This window comes from Hibiscus syriacus, unplaced genomic scaffold, assembly GCF_006381635.1.
Source record: "Hibiscus syriacus cultivar Baekdansim isolate YM2019G1 unplaced genomic scaffold, ASM638163v2 tig00111356_pilon, whole genome shotgun sequence".
Classification (NCBI taxonomy): domain Eukaryota; kingdom Viridiplantae; phylum Streptophyta; class Magnoliopsida; order Malvales; family Malvaceae; genus Hibiscus; species Hibiscus syriacus.
Window position 1 is genome coordinate 783,635 of NW_024063068.1, and position 21,842 is coordinate 805,476.

A 21,842-nucleotide genomic window follows, 5' to 3' on the forward strand; every position below is an offset into this window, starting at 1 on the left:
CATATACTTGTTTTCACATATATATTTCATATCATTTCTTATACCATCACATAATTCATTTAACATACATAACATATCATATAACATTATAATAGAAATACCTATAAGTCATATCACTTAAAGCACATATACTTATAGTCACATTTCTTATAACTTAATCTTATACCTTCTCTTAGACATATATATATATATATATTCACATGTTCAGGTAATCCACCATTTCATCACATAATTATGTATTCATATAACTCATTTCATTTCATATCTACCTATATATATATATATATATTCTCAAGATTTATCCTAATATAAATCATATAGCACTCTTATAATTCATATTCATATTCATCTATGTCAGACTTATAAACACATCTCACTTCTATTATTTCTTTATGTATATAATCTAATCTATTTACTTAATTCAATTTCATATAACTCTTATAATCTTCTCATATAGCTTCATAAATTTCTATCATACAACCCCTGTGTTATAGTTTTATTTAAACATATGAATCTTTCCCATCTAGCTTATCTTATATGTTCATATTATCATTTATGTTCAAATCTCCTAGTTAGTGTACTATTCTCACATCATCCTATAGATCAATATTATCTAGCTTATTTCACTTATCATATAATAATATAATTATATTTTACTATGATCACATAGTTTATATCTCATATAATTCATAACCTTTCTTATGTAATCACTTATACTTTCTCACCTAACACATAAAAGAACAGATCAATCCATATAATCAAGCATACATACATGCATATTCAATTCATGCCTTTAATCATGCATTCATGTGTAACACTTCAGGAAATAGACTCATCGCAAGTCTTATTCCCATCGCACATCATATACTATTGAATATGCACTCACCTGGGCCTCGTTGTTTGAATCAATCCTAATCCTTAGTTTGTTCCGGAACAAGCTTTCATTCTATATCTACATAATAATACATTAATACTTATCAGTATACTGATTGATATATTCGAAAATATCACTCCTTAGTCTCAAACAAAAGCCAATTTCATCTTTTAATGAAGGTATGCATCGATGCACTACACCATGCATCGATGCATAAATCCTATTCGATGTTTGTATTTAATGGGGATGCATCGATGCACTCCTTATGCATCGATGCATAAATCCTATTCGATGTTTTCTATTTAAATTCATGCATCGATGCACTGCATGTGCATCGATGCACCTTAAACAATTTCTGGTATTTATCATCGATGCATCGGTGCACAATGAATGTGCATCGATGCACATTGCCCAGAACTGACATTTTAGCACGTAAATCATCAACTCTTCCCTTAATTCTTCTATTCTAAGCCCCTATTTTGACATTAAACTCAATTACCATTACTTGAACCAACTTATATCCATGTAAATCATCTTTAACCTCAAAATCCTATCTTCTTTATGAGATTCAAGAATCATACCAAATTTTCTATATGTTCTAAATCCAATTCTATCACTCCAGATCTCTTAATTTAACCATTGACAAGTCAAATTTAACTTCCAATTTAAGAAATGAACTCTACTTCAAGATTTCACTTTTCTACTTCCTTTCTTTAATTCTTCATCTACTCCTCATCTTATAGTTTTAAGATAATCTAAGCTTTCCTTAAGCTTAGTTATTATCTAAGGATCAATAAGCAACCTTAAATTCATCAAGAATTTGATCCACAAGAAAACTCACCTTTAGCTTGGCTCTCCCACGTATGAAGAAGAAGAAAGGAGAAGAGAACTCTGGATGTTTCTCATTTCCCACGTTTATATTACCTTTTAAAAGAAAGATAAAAATCTTTCTGATCAAATGACCATTTAACCCTTAGCTTCTTTTAATAATTACAAAATAACCTTCATCATATATATTCAATAATCATTGAACTATTTCATTCTTATACTTTAGTCACCAAATTCTGAAACTTTACAATTTGGTCACTAACCCGGTATTGAGGATGTTACAAGTTCTTTCTGAGTCAACAAATACTTTAGACTTTTATGGTCCGTGTAAACATGGTATCGCTCACTATACAAATAATGGCACCAGATTTTCAAAGTAAACACTACAGTTCCAATTCCAAATCATGAGTTGGGTAATTTCTCTCATGATTCTTCAGCTGTCTGGAAGCATAAGCCACGACTTTACCCTCTTGCATCAGTACACATTCCAATCCGTTATGGGATGCATCACTGTAAACAACATATTCTTTACCCGAATAGAATATAATTTTTAATTACGAATTTTATTCTCAATTAAAATTTTTAACTGGATATTTGATGTTTAATTAAATATAATATTAGTGAATTAAAAAATAATATAATAATTATATTTGAATGAATGTTGATTTAAATAATTTTATAAATGATATTATAATTTTGATAATATTTTAAGTTTAAATCATAAATAAAAATAAATATTTTATATTATAAAAATAATTTATTTATCATATTACTTAACGAGGAAAGATGATACTGAGTCATTAAACTATTATTAAAGATGATAGTTAACTAGTAGAATAATACAAAAGGGGAATAAAATATACATTGTTTTATTATTTATCACATTGTTAAAAATATATAATAATAAAAATAAATCGTCTATTCACGTTAATTATAGTTGTTTTCAATTTGGATTATTTTCGGTTTGAGTTGTTTTCGATTTAGATTAATTTTGATATTAATTGCTTTCAATTTGAGTTAAATTAGGTAAAAATCCATATCAGTCCAATTAAAATTTGATTCGGTTTTGATTTAATTAAATTTATTTTATATTTAAAATTAAGTTTGAATCATCGTATTTGGATCTATACAAATTTTGAATAGGGTCTCAATTTGAATAATTAAATTTGGATCAAATTTACTTGTTCTAGCTTACTCCAACATCCCGAACAACTAGAAATCAAATAGGTGGTACAAAACTCGAAAATACTTCAACAATATATTTTATGGAAATTATTGGGAAGAGATTCCATTGTTATTGACCCTTCGAATGTGAGGCAACGCGAGTGTTTGGGGTTGTGTCTAAATAAGATTTTTGAAGTACTGTTTATTTTCTCTTTTATTTATTTTGTTTATTGTGGAAATAGTTGTGATCACAATGATTTTCTGCAATATTATCAAACTTCAGATTCACATAATATTCAATTTAGTAATTTACCTCAGTGGTTAAAGGAATTGTTGTTGTTTCTAAAAGTCACGGGTTCGAGCATCAGCAGTTACAACAGAGTAATTGAGCGTTCATTGTCAAATGATTGAAAATATTTAGAACATATACTACTTTATAATCACCTTAGCTTAATAAAAAAATGATGATTTGAAATTAATAATTTTAACATTTATCATGCCACTTCCAATCAAATCAAACATAATATAAGTTCAATTAATAAATTTTGCAAAAAAAAAATGATCTCTCTCTTGAACCCTAGATAATAATATCTTTAGCATACTCGTTTCATTTCATCCAACTAAGCTATTATTATTATTTATTCAATTAAAATATAGTTTTATTTAATTCTTATTGAATAACTATTCCATTGCAATTTTAATGAATTCCAACTAAACAAACATACAGGAAATAATAATCCTAAAACTTCCACGTAATATATTGTAAAGTGAGAAATTTATTGCTGAAATCTAACATATATATATATATATATATATATATATATATAAGAAACGAAAACAAAATCCTAAGAAACCAAAGAAGTATCATCCGATCAGCATTTTGGAGTGGAAGAACCCTTAGATGCTGCATCTATGAAATCAAATCAAGTTAGGATTATTACAAAGTTCCAGTCATCAAAGAAGAAATTAATTAAGATTAAAAAATGAATTACAGGATATTTAATCAGATTCAATGAATCAATGTTCATGTACACGTATATGTTACCTGAAGTTACAGATTCAACGGCCTCTGAGATGGATACACTTCCATCCATCTATAGCCATCCTGTTTCAATGAAAATCAGGATTTCTGAATTAGAGATGTAACTCTTTTATATATATATATATATATATATATATATATATATATCTTCTCCCCCACATCATCTTTGTGTATCATACAACCTTCATGCGACCGTTTAACATTATTATTGTCTCTAGGGACTGACGTAGGATTTTATGTTAGGGATAAACTTTTAAAATTGTAGGAGAAGAGTTACTTATAAATTAAATAGAAAATACAAAGAAAGCATATAAAATATATGATAATTTAAAGTTTTTAGGAGAAATTAAATTATCAATAAAATTCTAGAAACGAAAATATATTATCAATAGAAAACACAAAGAAAATATCTAAAATATATTATAATTTAAAATCAAAGAAAAATATATTATCAATAGAAAATATAAATAAAATATCTAAAATATAACACAATTTAAAATTTTTAAGAACTAGTAGGCCTCTCGGTATTTCTCCTATTGCCCCTTTGTTTTCATCCATGACCCCTCTATTCTTCTTTACCGTCTAAGGCACTATTGATTTGATGGATGACGGAAGTTTTTAAAGGAAATTTCGGTTGACTTAATTTGATGACTATTATTGAAGTTCGTGGTCTCTCATTTCATCAGAGTTTTTGCCTCGTAATTTTTCCATTGAAATGCAGTAACTTGGCTTCATAAAACGTGGGATATTGTTTTTTGTGCCAATTATTAATCCAATAGTTTCCCTTGTTATGCTTTGAGATTTATTTTATTTCCTAAATAAAAAACAAATAAAACGTAATTACCATGGGAAGATAACGCCGGCTGAGGTGCCGGCGTTGGTCGTTCACCCAGACCAACACCATCGCAGTCAGGTCCCACAGCACCTGAAGCCATCGGATTTATAAGTGTTAAATGTCAGTGTTTACTGATTAAACTTTAGATTCGTGAGTAATATTATTATTATTTAGTAATCTTAAATGGGTAAAAAAATTACATGGTTTGTAACAGGGTAAGGCAGGCATATGGTGAAATTTCTCAGAGCCGTCGTTGCAGTCGCATTGGTAGCCACTGTCGTTTGTTTTACAGCTCTCATAGCCGCACCAAGTCAGGGTACAAGCTAACACAAGATAGCCAAACCTTAGTTCATAATTCCAATAATTAATAAGTTGCATAAAGAGAGAGAGTTTCCTAGAAGCCATACTGTCAGACAAATTAAACGGTGGTGGAGGCAGCGGCGATGAAGGACTCCCGCAACCTAAGTTGAGCGTACATGTTTATAAAAATATTAATTGCTGAAAATATCGTCCTTTTTTAATTTGAACGGAGAGCCACGGTTGGCGATAAAATGACCGTTGAATGGTGTTTCTTCATGATAAATAGTTGATCATAAGAAGGACATAAATTGGGTGTAGTAAAGAAAAAGAGATTATAGAAGATTCGACCTCCCAAACAATCTAAACTAAAAGATATTTATAACGCTATTAGCTAGTTGTATCATACGTAGGGCCGTTATAGCTATTTGTAATTTAGCATGTTAAATATATACGATGTTCAGATCTTAGATTTCATTAAGTATATCATATGTGTCTGTCAAAACTTTTTTTATATATTATAATTGACTCGATGCTTAAGTCTGAAAGATGCGAGCTATATGGACTCTGATGAACAGAAGAATTAATCCGAAGATTTTATCCAACAAAAGGTTGAAAGTTTTCGAAGTTATTCTCTAAAGGTATAATACAAACAAACGAGGAAGAAAAAATGGAATAATAGAAGGATGTGAAAGCTCACAGTTGAGGATGATGCAAGTGGGTAATTCGATAGGACCCATTTTGAGCTTCGTCCAGTCGGGATAACAGTCGCATTCAAAGTCTAACAATGCACCATTTGTTTCACGGCAAGTCCCTTGGACGCAGCTTACGACGGAGCAAGCGTTAACTGCATCAAAACCCATGGCTCAGTTTCAAATATCCATGACCCACAAAAACAGTTAACATGACCCTTGCGAAATCTCACATGGGGCTGCTGCTAGCTTTGCATTGAACGATACAGAATTGGATTCTGAGCTCCCAAACAACCATAAAAATAGAACCAAATTGAAGACGTAAATGTTAGCATAAAATTTCATTTTGGTTGTAAACTGTGAGATTGAATAGAAAAACAAATCCATATCCATATTTATATACACCTACTGACACTGTACAAGATATAGAGATTCATCTTGATGTCGATTTTTTCCAAGACGGACACCAAATTCATCTACTAAAAATCAATATCTAAAGAAAATCTTAAATAAATACTACATTATAATTATAGTAGACTATTCAAAAGTTTTTTTTATCAATATATTTTAATTTGACTTAATATGATCTTAATTTAAAATTATATTTGATACAATAAAATCTTTATCCAGTTTTTTTTTTCTTTTCTCTCCAGCAGTTACGATTTTGACAATGATTACAAAGTGCCGGTAGTATTTAGTTCTTGGCCTTGGCCTGATTGCAGGGCAGGACGAAGGTAAGATTTTTATATTAAGGGTAAGTTTATAATATTTTAGAAGAATGAACTTTTATTAAAAATATAAATAAATTATTAATAAAAATATAAAAATATGTAATATATAAGAATTTGAAATTTTGAAGAAAACGAGTATCCCGAAACAATATAGAACAATACAAACACCCAATCGAAAACGATCATATAACCACAACAACTCGAGTGAGCAACCGATGATCAAATCAGGCCGATCATAAGTATTTTACAACAGACCATGCATGGCCAATAATTGGAAGTTCCAAAACTTTAAAAAGGTATAAACACTTGGAGAACATTTCGAAGAACGCCGGCAGCAGTATGATTGTATCTTTTATGTATTAAGTTTAATTCAATTGGCATTGTTATAATTAAAACATATAAAATGTATAGATTCGAATATATTTAAATGTTTAAAATAATTAAATGTTGACTGACTTTAAGCATTTAAAGCAAACACTCAGTTGTGGAACATATATGAAGTGAGATTTATTGTTGGAATCTTACATAATTACAAGGATTCCAAATCTAAGGAAAAGAAGAAGAGAAAAACACTCAAAGAAGCCACTTAAACACCATTTCATCAACTGGGGTTTCAGGCTTCATCATTCCGTTGAAGTGGAAGAACCCTTTGATTCTGCATCAATTAAATAAAAATGAAATTAACATTATTTCAAAATTTCATTCATCACTTAAATTAAATAAAATATGGAATATTTAATATTACTGTTCATGTACACGTATAAATTACCTGAGGCTAAGATTGCAGCCTCTGAGCATTTCATCAAACGGATAAGCTTGCATGATTCTATAAACATCCTGTTTCAATTAAAGTTAATAATTAACGCATGCATTCAATACAATTAGTAGATTTATATGTGTGTAAGTAAATGTTTTCCTCATTTTCCGTTTTTGATAGTTGGAAAATATTTTTTGGAAAATATTTTCCTGCGCTTGATAGTTATAATTGGTTTTTTTTAGTTTTTTTTGTATTTTATGTAAAATATTTTACCATCTAATTTTTGGTAAAACATTTTCCTAACTTTTCACTTCAAGGTATAAGCAAACAAAAAATATTATTTTATTTATTTAATATTAATATAATATTTTAATATAAAAATAGTAATTATTAAAATATTTAATATATATAATATAATTCTAATAATATTATATTAACATGTACTTCTAATTTAAAATGAAACTTACTTCCAAGGAACATCTCCAACCAACATCCAATCACTGTCTTTATCTTCATAAGTGGGAACATACTCCACATCATCCATTAGCTGGTTTTGCTCTCTTTTGCCACCTAAACCCACCACACCAAAATTGTAATAGTACCCAAACCAAATGATATTATGGCTGTAAAAAGCTAACCCGACCTGTAAAACTGACAAAAATCGACTCGAGTCAAAATTGTTTTTGACCTGCACTGTGGCGATCCGAAACCGACTCGAGTCGGAACTGGTGTTAACCTGAACCCGATTTAGACTTGGAAATTTTGGATCTGAACCCCATCTGCATCCAACCTGAGAACGACCTAAACTCGAATTGAACCAAAAATATGATACCCAAACCCGAACTGCATCCGACTGATATGAACCCGAGATTGGCTTGGTAAATAACTGGTATTACCCGACCTATTTTCAACCTGACATGTTTTCAACCTGGCCTGTTTTTAACCTGACCTATTTTTAACCTGACCTATAAATGATCCGACTTGTTAATGACCTGATCTGATATTTATCTGACTTATATATTACCATGGAAATCTTATAAATTATCAGTTTTTTAACTTATGATGTAATTAAAATATTAATATGATTACTTTTTAAATGTTATAATAAAATATTTATTATGATAATTATATTAATAAATAGACCTATTATATAAAATTATTTAATAAAATTAATAAAATTATTTAAATGTAAATTAGATAAAACATTATTAATAATGCAAAGGAAAATTAATATAGTTTAATTTATATAAATTATATAATTTAATTTATATAAAGAAAAAATAATATTAATAATAAAAGTATTTATTATGTAATATATATTAATGGTTTAGATTAATAATATAAATAATTTTGGTAATAAAATAATAATTAATTTGATAATAAATGAATATTAGTATTAAACGTTTAATTTTTGTACAAAAAATTATCTAACAATTATAACATAAATGAAAATAATATAAATATAAACTATACTGTTTATCTAAACTATATACTTCATTACTTTATATAGTTTATGCATAGTGTTTCTATAAATTGCATCGAATTGACAATTTAAGAATATATTTACAATTAAACCATGACTAAAATGAAAGAAATTAAAAATCAAATACAAGTGGAAAAATGATTATTGTTGGAGGAGCATGAGCCTAATTAACCCAAAATATCTTGTTGGACACTATATTTGGTGCCAACTTCCCAAATTTTTCTATCCCCTCTAAATTTCTCAATTTCCCTCTAAATTCTCAATTTCCCTATATTCTCAAAATTTCCTAATTTCCTTCTAAATTCCCAAATAAAATCAAAAATTTTCACACAAAAATCTTTCTTTTAAAAAGTTTTCTCTCACCACTCACTTTGTATAATATATATATATAAGTATATACATAAATATATATATATATATATAATTAAAAAAAGTGACTAAAATAAAAGATTCTAAAATTAACATTAACATTTAATAATTAGCCTACATGTATTACAAATATATGCATTTAAAAAAAACAAAAAACCCTAAATTACTCCTAGCCACCGATTTTGTGGTGTAAGAGGGAAAAATTTTGATTTTGGTTTTTGAAAGGAGACAAAACACTAAATGTTGGCTTAACTTTTTAGGTGGTATGATGTCACTGATACATGGTTAAAGGTACCAACAAATTCCAACCCTTGGATCAAAAGTAGATCCAATGGCCAAGATGTTGTCTTCTCCAAGAAGACTTCAAGCTTCATTGACATTCTATATATAAATTCTAATTATTTTTAATTTTCCCTTCTTTCTTTAATGTGCATAATTATTAAATAATAATGTTAATTTTAGAATCTTTTATTTTAGTCACTTATGTTTAATTATATATATATATATATATATATATATTCAAAGTGAGTGGTAGGAGAAAACTTTTTAAAAGAAAGATTTTTGTGTGAAATTTTTTGATTTTATTTGGGAATTTAGAGGGAAATTAGGACATTTTGAGAATATAGGGAAATCGGGAATTTAGAGGGAATTGGAAAATTTAGAGGGAATAGAAAATTTGAGAAGTTGGTGTCAAATATAGTGTCCAACAAGATATTTTGGGTTAATTAGGCTCATGCTCCTCCAACAATAATCATTTTCCACTTGTATTTGATTTTTAATTTCTTTCATTTTAGTCATGGTTTAATTGTAAATATCTTCTTAAATTTTCAATTCGATGTAATTTATTGAAACACTATGCATAAACTATATAAAGTAATAAAGTATATAGTTTATATAAACCTTAAACCCTAAACTTTAAACCATAAATAATAAACCCTAAATCCTAAACCCTAATATATGTATAAACCATGTATAGTATATATAAACTATATATATAGACCTATATATATATATATATATAAACTATATAAAGTAAATTACTTATATAGTTTATAGAAACACTATGCATAAACTATATAAAGTAATAAAGTATATTGTTTATAGAAACCCTAAACCCTAAATAGACTAATGCATACATATATATACTATATTAATATAAATTATAACATATAAACTATATATTTTATATAGTTTATACATATATAGTTTATATATATATATATACTATATTAATATAAATAATATTTTATAAACTATATACTTTTTATAGTTTATATACTTTTTATAGTTTATACATACATAGTTTATATACATAGTTTATATATATAGTTCACATAAACATAATTTATATATATAGCTTATAATAATTATATAGTTTATAATATAAATATAGTTTATAATTTTATATACGTAGTTTATTTATATAGTTCACATAAATATAATATATATATATATATATAACTATATAGTTTATAATATAAATAATAGTTTATATATAATTTTATATTATATATATATATATTATATTTTTTTCAATTTTTTAAATGAATGCAAATTAATATATTTTTCATTATTTCTTCACATTTTTCATTTACTTCGATTTAATCCTTTTGTGTTTTTTAATTTATTTCAATTTTAAGTCTTTCACTTTTATATGTATTCAATTTAGTCCTTAAATTTATATTTACATATTCCATTGTTAGTTTTTATTTATTTATATTTTTGTAATTGGCCCATAATTTTTTAAATGTGTTTATTTAGTCATTTTTATATTAATTTAAACCTCACATTTTAAATTTATTTCGATTTAGTCCCTTACCTATGTGTGTTGTATATTTTATATTTTAAGATTTTATTTGTAATTTTACATTTCTTCAATTTTGTCATTAAATTTATATTTTTTACAAAATTGATCCATGAATATTTATTTTTCTCTTAATTTACTCGAAATCATATACAATTACAACTTGCAATTCAACAATCACGAAAGATGACAAAATAATTAATCCCAAAAATAAAAACGACCCGACCTGAACTCAATCTGTATCCGATAAACATCCAACCTGAATTTTATCTGTCAATGATGTGACCCGATCTGAACGAGATCCGACTGAAGTCCACCCGAACCTGAATTAACCTGGTCTTTATCTACTTCGGACCTGAACTGTTTTTACCTGAACTGACATCGATCCGAACTAAAAATGACCCTACCTGAACCCGATCTGGATCTGGTGTCAAATCAACCTGAAAATAACCCGAACTGATTTGACCTGACCTGAACTCGATCTGGATCTGGTGTCAAATCAACTTGAGTTGACATGTACCCGATTTTACCTGACCTGCCAAGATCTGACTGAAACCTATCCGATTACCTGATTTTACAGCCCTAAATGATATTCTTAATAATGATAATGATACTCACCAATTGTGGAACAATTGAACAATTTCTCTAACTCTTTGAATAGCTCCAGGTAATTAGGGCAACCTTGTAAGTTGAGTTTGCGGAGGTATGGAGCTCCATCCATGGCTACTTTCACATACTTAAACCTCTCATTTAAAGCCTTCTTCCTACATGATCTCACTGGTGGCCAACCCACAACTTGTGCCCTTCAATATAACATATACACAAATAATTGTTTTATGATTATATTTATTTAGAAAAATAAAATATATGTTATGTGTATTGCTGAATCGGGAGAAAGGTTGTGGTAGTTTTTGGTAATTCGGTCCTTCTGATTTAGACAGATAATCACGTATGATTGTTTGGTCAAAGAAAAAAAACAAAACAAGCGAGCTATCCCTCGACTAAACAATCATCAACAGTTAATTGTTATTATCTTTTATATCACTCTCTAAAAGTTAATTGTTATTAAGAAAGATTTTAAATCGATATAAACTTGTAGCCGCCCTAAATTATTTAAAAATAAATAAATAGATAATTAAAGTAATATGTAAACTAATGGGAAGTTAATACCATTTAATTTAGCAAAAATACTTATCATTTTCAAGGTCGTGAATATATAAACAGCCATTGTACAGGTAGAAGAATGAGAAAGAAAAAAAAAGCCAAAGGAGAATAGGCATCCTTACTTGGAGGGAGAAGATTCTCCGGCACCGGACTTATAAACAGAAACGTTAAGATCAACGAACCCACGTTTTGTAGAGCACTTGACAGCCGCCGCCTCCTCCTCCGACGACCGTCCCTCCCCTGGCAGTCCTAGAGTCAGCTCCGTTTCCTCGAAACTCATGCTCGTTATGTCACTTTCAGGTGAATTAAGTGCTTCTTCCGACACCATCTCTCTCTTTCAACAGCTGCGTTTTGCATAAAAAGAAGAAACATTAAACTCTATGCATGGAAAGCTCAGGTAATTGCAGCTTTATAAGCAAAAGATGGAGGGAGATTGATTGTTCAGTCAATGGGAAAAGGACACGTGGGAACTGCAAGGTTCTGAATCACTTCTTGTATTCGCATAAGCAGCATTAAATTTCGACCACCTTGTCGGTTCATTTAATCAAATTTAGACCGAAACCGAATACTCCGTGCGTGTAAATTATAATTATATTTCGACTTATCATTAAAAATAATTAATTGCTTTAGACTTTAAATTAATAAATAATATATTAATAAAGTTGTTTCGTTCATTTAATTATCACTTTTGAATCTATTCTGCTCCACGAATCAACTTCTCCATGTAACTTCTGTGGAGGGAAATTCCCGAAGAGGAAGGTCTGAGGTCTCCGAACATAAAACATAAAGGACCGATAATCTTATACTCTTCGAAAAATTACAATTCTTTCACATAACTCCTTACAGGTTTTATATGATCTCTCAGAGTCAAAATCAATTGACAAGTCGATCACATTAGTTAAATTTATCTATCCTACTACCTTATAGATAGTCATTATGACTCTACACTTGACACTTGTAGCACCGTAAAACTGATTAGGCCTACAGCGCCACACTGAACTACTGAGGCAACTCCTAATTTTCAAAACATATTCATTTTCCTTGTAAATATACTGAATGATATCATAGAAAACTGCTATAAAAATGTTTTACAAAACCAGAGCCCCGTGACACAACTTAAAACCAAAATAAAGACTCTGAGTTTAATAAATTGAATAAATGAGTAAGGTTATATGAATACATATGCCCACTAAAGCTACAGTACAATACTATGTCGAAGATGTTGGAAGTTTTGCTGCAATGGTGCCCCACGAACTGTCCAAGCTACTGACATGCCAACGGAAAACATCTGAAGGTTGAGCTTACAAAGCCCAACAGTATAATCGCTAATCTAGAGCGGCATAAGAATTTCATAAACACAAGTATCCTGAAGACATGGTACTAAGCAGTAGGTACATGCATGATCAAGATCAAGTGCTACCTACTTAAAGCTTTATTATTCTATCACTGAAGTAGGGGTCTCACATTTCCCTTAATTCTCTCTTCAAGGCTTCACCATGAGTACACCACTAAAGGGTCTCTAACTCTAATGCCCGAAACTACTACGCATTACCTAAATTCGACACTGACACTCCTGTGCATTATCTGAATGCAACCTAACCATAATAGTGATTATCTGAATGCACCCTGACTAGTATCTGGTCTTACATAGCCATCAGACATTAGTTACTGAGGGAACTTGATGTCACATACCATCAATGCAATTCTCACTAACATACGTAATGATCTCCTGGTCCTCATATCAATCAGGTAGATCACAGAGGGGGAACCCGGTGTCACATAGCATCGGTACAATTCTCACCTATTTGAAGCATTGGCTCGATCTCACATAGCCTTCAAGACAAGCTTTAATATATCTGATGTAATGAACTAGTGCAATCATACAAACATCTCTAAGGCCCAAAGGCCATACAATATTGACATCGTTAACCCACTACTCGCGAGTCTTCAGGCCCCGCGCCCTTGTTAGCTCTTGAAGTGCCTCGTGCACTGACAATGTCCCACTAGGGAACTAAGGTAACATGGCTATACCCTAGCATAGCAGGACTTACTAAAGTGAGGTTATCCTCTCACTAGCTTCTATCTCGTTCGTTCTCTCATCTAAAATGTTATATGAAGGCTTATTAGTCTATTATTGTTGTTATTTATTAAGTTGCTATATTATGGTCGTTCGCTATTTCAAGACACTTTAGTCACTTTGACTCAAGAGAAGTCTCTACGCGTTTCGTGATTCACTAATGATTACTAAGTTTGTTGTTTACTGACGATGATACGGCTAGATTGATATTTGATCCGATTTTATTTCCAAGTAACGATACTCGAGTCGCTCTTATCAAACTTCCCTTCAATACCCCTTGAAATAAAATGGACAGCTCACCCCTCCTGTGTTTACTGACGTTCTCAGAGTTCACGCCTCTTGCTATTACTGAATCTAACTTATTCATTGTACCGCTTGTTGGTATATCCTCTGCAACGATCCTCATCCTTAACAATCCGTATACAACCTCGACATAAGATATTTCAACATATTACGCTTAATATGGTTACATCTGTTGTAAGCCACTCCTATGAGTGTTCCTAGCTATCTTTGGTCATTTATGTCCCTCACGGACTAAGTTTTACTATTATAGATCGTACTTAGCTCATATGGGCCTTGAACGGGTCAAAACTAATCATCCAAAGTGAGTATCATCGATACTCTACTTGTAGTATCGATACCCTAGGGTCATGTATCGATACCACTATGAGTATCAGTACCAAAAATACATTATGTTGCTAAAAAGGGGACCTCAGAATCAATAATGTCACCTTGAGTATCGATACTGAAGGGGTAGTATCGATACTATCCCTGGGAGCATCTATACTCCCAGCCTAAAACCCTAATTTTTGCCCCAAATCATCTAATATCGATATTGTTCATCCCAGTATCGATACGTGAACCCTGAAATAGTTTATTTAAGCTCAAAAAACACCCAAAAAGCACTCTAAAGGCCATAGTTTGATTCTAAATCATGTAATAAAGTTTTATAGAGTTAACTAGGGTCTCAAAGGTCATGAAAACACTTCCTTAATACCTAAAATTTCTTTTAATCTTGATATCAAGTTTAAACTCTAATATGCTTAACTACACAAATCTTAGCAATCTTGAAATTTATGAAAGCTTAATACTCCAAATGATTAGAAATACACTACCTTGATGTTTGGATCCCAAAATTGAGTTCTTTTCTTAGCCACACTCTTTTCCTTGGCGACTTGAATGAAAACTCCCACTTTTTTTAGCTAAGAATAAACCAAGACTTTGATTTTTTAAAACGATGTTGCAATGAGGATTATGAACAATAATAAAGCATGAAAAAGGTTCAAGACCTTACCTTTAACCTATGGCTAGTTAGAGAAGATGAAGAAAGAGGAAATGGGGAAATGAAATAAAGATAAATGATTAAATGGGATATAAAAAGCCCTCATCTTTACAAAATGGGGAAATTACGCTTTTGACCCTTTCATATCTTTTTACTATTCAAAAACCCTCTTTTTATTTCTAATTAGGACCAAGTCCAAACCCAATTAAGCCCAACGACTTAATTTATGAAATCCACGGGGCTCGCATGCCTCTCGAGTAAACCCAAAACTACTAGCCCAAAATTTGGGGTGGTACAACACCAATAATAAAAGTCAATGTATAAACCCTCGTAACGTGTAGAAAAGGGTATTCTTCTTCTCCCCCTATATGGGTATTGGCACACCCCTTTTCTCATTATTGTAAATGTTATGTACAAATGACTAAAACAATATAGGTTATGGTTCTCCACTCAAATGAAAAGGGGTAAATCACCCATCGTAAAAAAATCAACTTTTTTACATTAACAATTGGTGTGGTTTTTCGAGTATGCCCAAAGACCAATTATATTATGATTGTATAGACATATTTTATTTACCGTATTTATTGAATAAAGGCATTACCATTATTTTCTTTTATTATATTTCTATGTATTAAATAAACTAAAAGATAATAATGTTCATACAATAATATGATTATTGTTAAAAGATCCTTAGTCAAGTATTATTATGGGCATGGACAATAATAATATGTTTTAGATTAACATGTTATTGATTGATGACAATGAGTGTCATTGACATAGAGATGTCATAATTGATGCATGAATATGTTGTTAGAGAACAATGTATTGGATTAACCCGCTATGAGCATATGTCTTGGATTATTATGTGTCTATCACGATACTGCTCATGATGACAACCATATGTATGATCCTTGACTTTAGATTATTATTATCTCAACACATATTGTTGTATGTTTTGATACAGTTAAACGTACTCCGTAACTGGTTCTACTATAAAGACTGACATATATAGTGGGGTGTGAATAATCGAGATAGGATTTGTCCTTCCTACATAATAGGAAATGTATCATAGACCACTTGATTAAGTGAGACTATAAATGCATGACCATGCTCGAATAAGTTAATATGAGATATCACAAATTATTCATTTACTATAGTCTACTCTAGATATCAAGAAATAATATACGGGTTATACAAGTGTGACTATTCCAAGACTTGTGTCTATTCTAGATATAAAGGACAAGAGGATTTAATACATTAAAAGAGTTAGTCACGAACATTTTATGTCGAAACGTGGCTTCCTTTAACTTAGGTAACAATGATATATTTCTAGATGTCACTAATTGTTTATAATATTAGAATGGCTCTAATTATTACTATTAACGTTACTAGAACCTAGAGGGCCACATCTGATGGTTGAAAAGAGCATTTTATAAATGTATTACTTATGCACAATTTTATTGTACATGAATAAAATGTTTCATTAATATATATATATATATATATATATATATACACGTGTAATTTTAATTACACATTGAAATATTAAATTTAATTAAAAGAATATAATTAGGGTATTAAATTCGGATTAAAACCTAATAGCTAGGTGACACATATAAAAGGGATATGTTGGTCTAGCAATAGTTTTTTATCCCTTTTTCAGAAATTTTGAAATTGATCTCGATAGTTTTTTTCAACTGGGTGAACTGAGTAGAGGCCGAGACAATATTCGTGGAGGCTAGGATTCCAATCATTTGTAAGATCGTGATTCGTTGTTGTATTGATGTTATTCAAGGAACCCATGGTGAGAAATCGTATCTCTTCCTCCCGAATTTAACTTTTCTGTACTTGGATCATTGATAAGACTGTCGTTTTTGTTTCCGCTGCGTTATGTGGTGCATCGACGATCCCAACAGTAGTATCAGAGCTAGGTTGTGCGATATGGATTCGTGTTAAAATTCTTGGTTGATGCAATATGTATGTGATGAATATTTTTTACTATTTTTCGACGAGTATGTTTGTTGTATGTGTTCAATTCAATGGTTGTCACGATTAATATGTTAATCTGGTTATATTGATAATTTCAATTTTTAATTAAACATTAATTGTATATTTGTTGCTCTACGATTTGGTGTCTATATATTAATTGTTAATATCGTAAACTCGTTCCTATGATGAAAGATTGGTTTTAGCAGAGGAACAATGGATGTTCCAACGTGAAAAACATTAGGTATATAAAGATTCCCAAAAAAATGATTCTGTTGACAAATCGTGATGTTTTTCCCACAAACAGTTAGCGTTATTTTTCAAAAATTCTACCCCTTGACCCATTCGTAGGCAACAAAGATTAAAGGCCCATATCGGTAATTATTAACAAAATTTGTAATAACATATGCATGATATGTTTGGTATGCACGGTGTTTGAAATGCTTGGTTATAGCCCCATATTTGCAATGGTTGTAATTTTTAAATATAACCTGTCTATCATGCCTTCCTATAGTTCTATGTATTTCTATTCTCATCTTACTTCCTCGTATATAAAACGAGTTTTTGAAATTGTAATCATATGAAGATTCGAAGGAGCAGAAGAATGGATTGACCAAAACATGAAGATGAACAGTCTTTATATTTAGGATTTAAGGCTCTCATTGGCTTGGGATATGCCACCTTGGTTTGTTTTTGGGCTATAACCATTGCATTTTACTTACTGTTTTATATCTATCTTGTATGTGATGCAATGAATGTTATATTAGCATGCTAATAGATTGATGAGATCATTAAGAGCCTAATATTAAAATAAACAATGATGAGATAATTATGGAAATCCTTTGTTATAATCTAAGTTATCTTAACCTTCCAATATTTACCCTCATTAAGACTTCGATCGATATCATGTAGGTTTTGCCAAAGTGATGGCATATGAATCTGGTTGAAATATTGGTAATAACTTAGCTAGGTTATTCTAATAGGATTAGAAACCTAGAGGTTAATTATTGAAGAGTTACATGAGATGTAATTAATAAGGTGTTACTTACCTATATAACCATTCTCCTAAAAGAAAAGTCAAAGATGATTTAGGAAAGGGGTGAAATATAGATCCTCACTCGCTAGAAAAACGCTTGAGATGTTTTTTCTGAAATTAAAACATGAGGGTTTTTAATTTTGTATAAAATAGTGGGAGTAATTTGTAAAAAAATACCTATTTATAAATTTTAAATTTGGTAAATTTACTTACTTCAATTATTTTCGTTGTCGTAGATTTAATGGCAAACAACACATTATCACTGCAATCACTCCTTGAGAATAAGAGGTTGAATGTCATAAACTTCCTTGACTGGTTCCATAATTTGAGAATTGTTCTCAAACAGAAAATGAAGGAATATTTCATTGCAAACCTGCTCCTGACGAACCAGAAACTAATGTTCCTAGAGCGGACAAAGACAAGTTTAAGAAACATATGGATGACATGTTAGATGTTGAATGTCTTATGCTTGCCACCATGACCCCTGAGCTTCAGAAACAACATGAGAACATGGTTACATATGAGATGATTCAAAATCTCAAGGAAATATATGAGGGGAAAGCACGTCAAGAGAGGTATGAGACCTCTAAAGCTCACTTTCAATGCAAAATGGCATAGGGATCTCTGTAGAAGCTCATGTCATCAAGGTGATGGGCTATATCCAAACGTTGAAAAAGTTTGGATTTCCTTTAAAAGATGAATTGGCTACTGATATTATTCTGCAATCGTTTTCTGATAGCTTTGATCAATTTTTCCTTAATTTCAACATATATGAAATTAACAAAAATTTGGCACAGTTACTTAGCATGTTATGAACTGCTAAACGTAACATGAAAATGTTGGACCTAAGCCCATTTTAATGATCCACAAGGACAAAAGAAAGGGAACGAACAAAACAGTGGCAAATTCTAAGGGTAATGGCAAGCCCAAGCCCAAAGTAAAAGATGCACTGAAACCCAAAGGGGGAGTTAGCAAGGAAGGAAAATGTTTCCATTGCGACAAGACCGGACACTGGTAAAGAAACTGTCATGTTTACCTTGAAGAGGTCAATAAGGAAAAAGCAAATGGAACGTTTTTTACAGGTATTTATGTTATTAATGTTAATTTGTCAATATCTACTTCTTAGGTATTAGCTACCGATTGTGGTTCTCATATTTGTACTTCTGTACAGGGACTACAAAAGAGAATGAATATGGCTAAAGGAGACATGGACCTACGAGTAGGAAATAGAGCAAGAGTTGTTGCATTAACTATAGGGACATGTGTTCTAGCTTTGCCTATTGGACTTAATTTAAATTTTAAAGGATTATTATTTTGTGCCTAGTTTGACTAAAAACATTATTTTTATTTCTTGTTTGGACAAGATTGGTTTTGAGATAATTATAAAGAATAATTTTTGTTTGTTTTATCTTGATTTTGTTTTCTATGGTTCGGCACAATTAGTTAATGGTCTTTATATTTTCGATAGTTATAACATTATTTATAACATATATACGAAAAGATCAAAGACAAATGAATCAAATCAAACTTATCTTTGTCACTATCGTTTAGGTCATATAAATGAGAAATACATATCAAAGCTCCATAAAGATGGATTCTTAGATTCATTTGTTTTCAAACAACATGATGTATGTGAATCATGCTTTTTTTGGGAAAATGACTAAGGTTCCCTTTAATAGTAAAGGTGAACGAGCAAGTGATTTACTGGTGTTAATATATAGTGATGTATGTGGCCCAATGAATATGCAAGCCAGAGGTGGATTCCAATACTTCATCAAATTCACTGGTGACTTCAGTTGGTATCGTTATATATACCTTATGCGCCATAAATATGAAGCACTTGAAAAGTTTAAGGGATTCAAAAATGAAGTACAAAATCAATTAGGCAAGAGTATTAAGGCACTTTGATCAAATCGAGGTGGAGAATACTTGAGCATAAAATTTGATGAACTCCTGAAAGAGTGTGGGATTGTCTCACAGCTTACACCAGCTAGTACACCATAGTGGAATGTGGTTTTTGAAATGAGGAATCAAACATTGTTAGACATGGTTAGATCGATGATGAGTCATAGTGATCTTTCGACTTCTTTTTGGGGACATACACTAAAAAAATAGTTGCTTTTACACTAAATCGTGTTCAATCTAAATCAGTTCAAAAGACGTCATATGAGATATAGACTAGGAAGCGGCCTAGTATGTCTTTTATGAATATTTGGGGTTGTGAAACTTATGTCAAATATCAGATGTCTACAAAGCTCAAATCTAAATCTCATAAGTGTATATTTGTTGGATATCCCAAGGAAACTAAAGGGTATTATTTCTTCAACCCTAATGAGAAAAAAATATTTATTGCTCGAACAAAAGTTTTTCTTGAAAGAGAATTTCTCTCAAAGAAAAGAAAGGGAAGAAATATTGAACTTGAAGAAGTTCAAGAGAAAAATATCAATGAATCAGAGGTTGAATAGGTTCTACAAGTAGTTGAGGAATAATTAACATATTTAGAAACACAACCACTGTGGAGATCCACAAGAGAACACCATGTACCTGAGAGATATGGATTTTTTGTTACCGCATATGGATATGTTCTTCTTATGAATCAAGATGAGCCTAGAACTTATCAAGAGGTAGTATCGGACTATGAGAAATGGCTTGAAGCCATGAGATCTGAGATGGATTCCATGTCTAAAATCCAAGTATAGACTTTGGTTGATTCACATGAAGGGATCAAACCTATAGGGTGTAAATGGGTTTTTAAGAAAAAAACTGACATGGATGGTAATGTACAATCATTCAAGGGGCAATTGGTCACTAAAGGTTTTCGAAAAGTTCATGGTATAGACTATGACGAAACTTTCTCCCCTGTAGCTATGTTTAAGTCTATCCGGATTTTACTTGTAATAGATAGATTCCATGATTATGAAATCAGAAAAATGGACATCAAAACCGCTTTCCTTAATTGAAAACTTGAAGAGGATGTGTATATGACACAACCAGAAGGTTTTTTCGCTCTTGGAAATGTAGGAAAGGTTTGTAAGCTACAAAGGTCCATTTATGGATTAAAGCCTGCTTCTCAAAGCTGGAATCTTCGTTTCAATGATGCAATCAAAGAGTTTGGTTTTATCAGAAACGAATATGGGCCTTGTGTTTACAAAAATGCTAGTGGGAGCATTTTTATTTTTTTCTAATCTTGTATGTAGATGACGTACTTATCATAGGAAATAATATACCTACTTTATAGTCTGTTAAAACTTGGTTAGGTAGTTGATTTTCTATGAAATATTTAGGTGACGCAACTTATATATTGGAAGTTAAGATCTATAGAGATAGGTCAAGACGACTCCTAGGTCTAAGTCAGAGTACATATATAGACAAAGTGCTGAAAAGGTTCAGTATGAAAGAATCCAAGAAAGGGTTTATGCCT

General features: G+C 30.6%; 2 protein-coding genes across 2 annotated transcripts; both read right to left on the bottom strand.

The window, feature by feature from the left end:
- Positions 1-3,738: 3,738 nt before the first annotated feature.
- Positions 3,739-5,903, bottom strand: LOC120159294. Its single transcript, XM_039169922.1, has 4 exons — positions 5,741-5,903; positions 4,944-5,066; positions 4,753-4,833; positions 3,739-3,776 (listed from the first exon to the last, which is right to left on the bottom strand). Exons 1-4 carry the CDS (start codon positions 5,901-5,903, stop codon positions 3,739-3,741), a joined length of 405 nt encoding a protein of 134 aa, XP_039025853.1.
- A 1,183-nt stretch (positions 5,904-7,086) lies between these two features.
- LOC120159295 (auxin-responsive protein IAA1-like) lies at positions 7,087-12,368 on the bottom strand. The gene is made up of 5 exons (XM_039169923.1): positions 12,163-12,368; positions 11,483-11,679; positions 7,688-7,790; positions 7,233-7,300; positions 7,087-7,118 (listed from the first exon to the last, which is right to left on the bottom strand). Exons 1-5 carry the CDS (start codon positions 12,366-12,368, stop codon positions 7,087-7,089), a joined length of 606 nt encoding a protein of 201 aa, XP_039025854.1.
- Positions 12,369-21,842: the final 9,474 nt, after the last annotated feature.

Coding starts and splice junctions, on each gene's coding strand:
- LOC120159294 (XM_039169922.1), bottom strand. CDS start 5,903: ATGGGTTTTGATGCAGTTAACGCTTGCTCCGTCGTAAGCTGCGTCCAA. Junction 5,067..5,740: donor CACTTGCATCATCCTCAACT/GTGAGCTTTCAC, acceptor ATCTTGTGTTAG/CTTGTACCCTGACTTGGTGC. Junction 3,777..4,752: donor GCCGGCGTTATCTTCCCATG/GTAATTACGTTT, acceptor TTGATTTCATAG/ATGCAGCATCTAAGGGTTCT.
- LOC120159295 (XM_039169923.1), bottom strand. CDS start 12,368: ATGGTGTCGGAAGAAGCACTTAATTCACCTGAAAGTGACATAACGAGC. Junction 11,680..12,162: donor GGAGAATCTTCTCCCTCCAA/GTAAGGATGCCT, acceptor GTTATATTGAAG/GGCACAAGTTGTGGGTTGGC. Junction 7,791..11,482: donor CACAATTGGTGAGTATCATT/ATCATTATTAAG, acceptor TGGTGGGTTTAG/GTGGCAAAAGAGAGCAAAAC.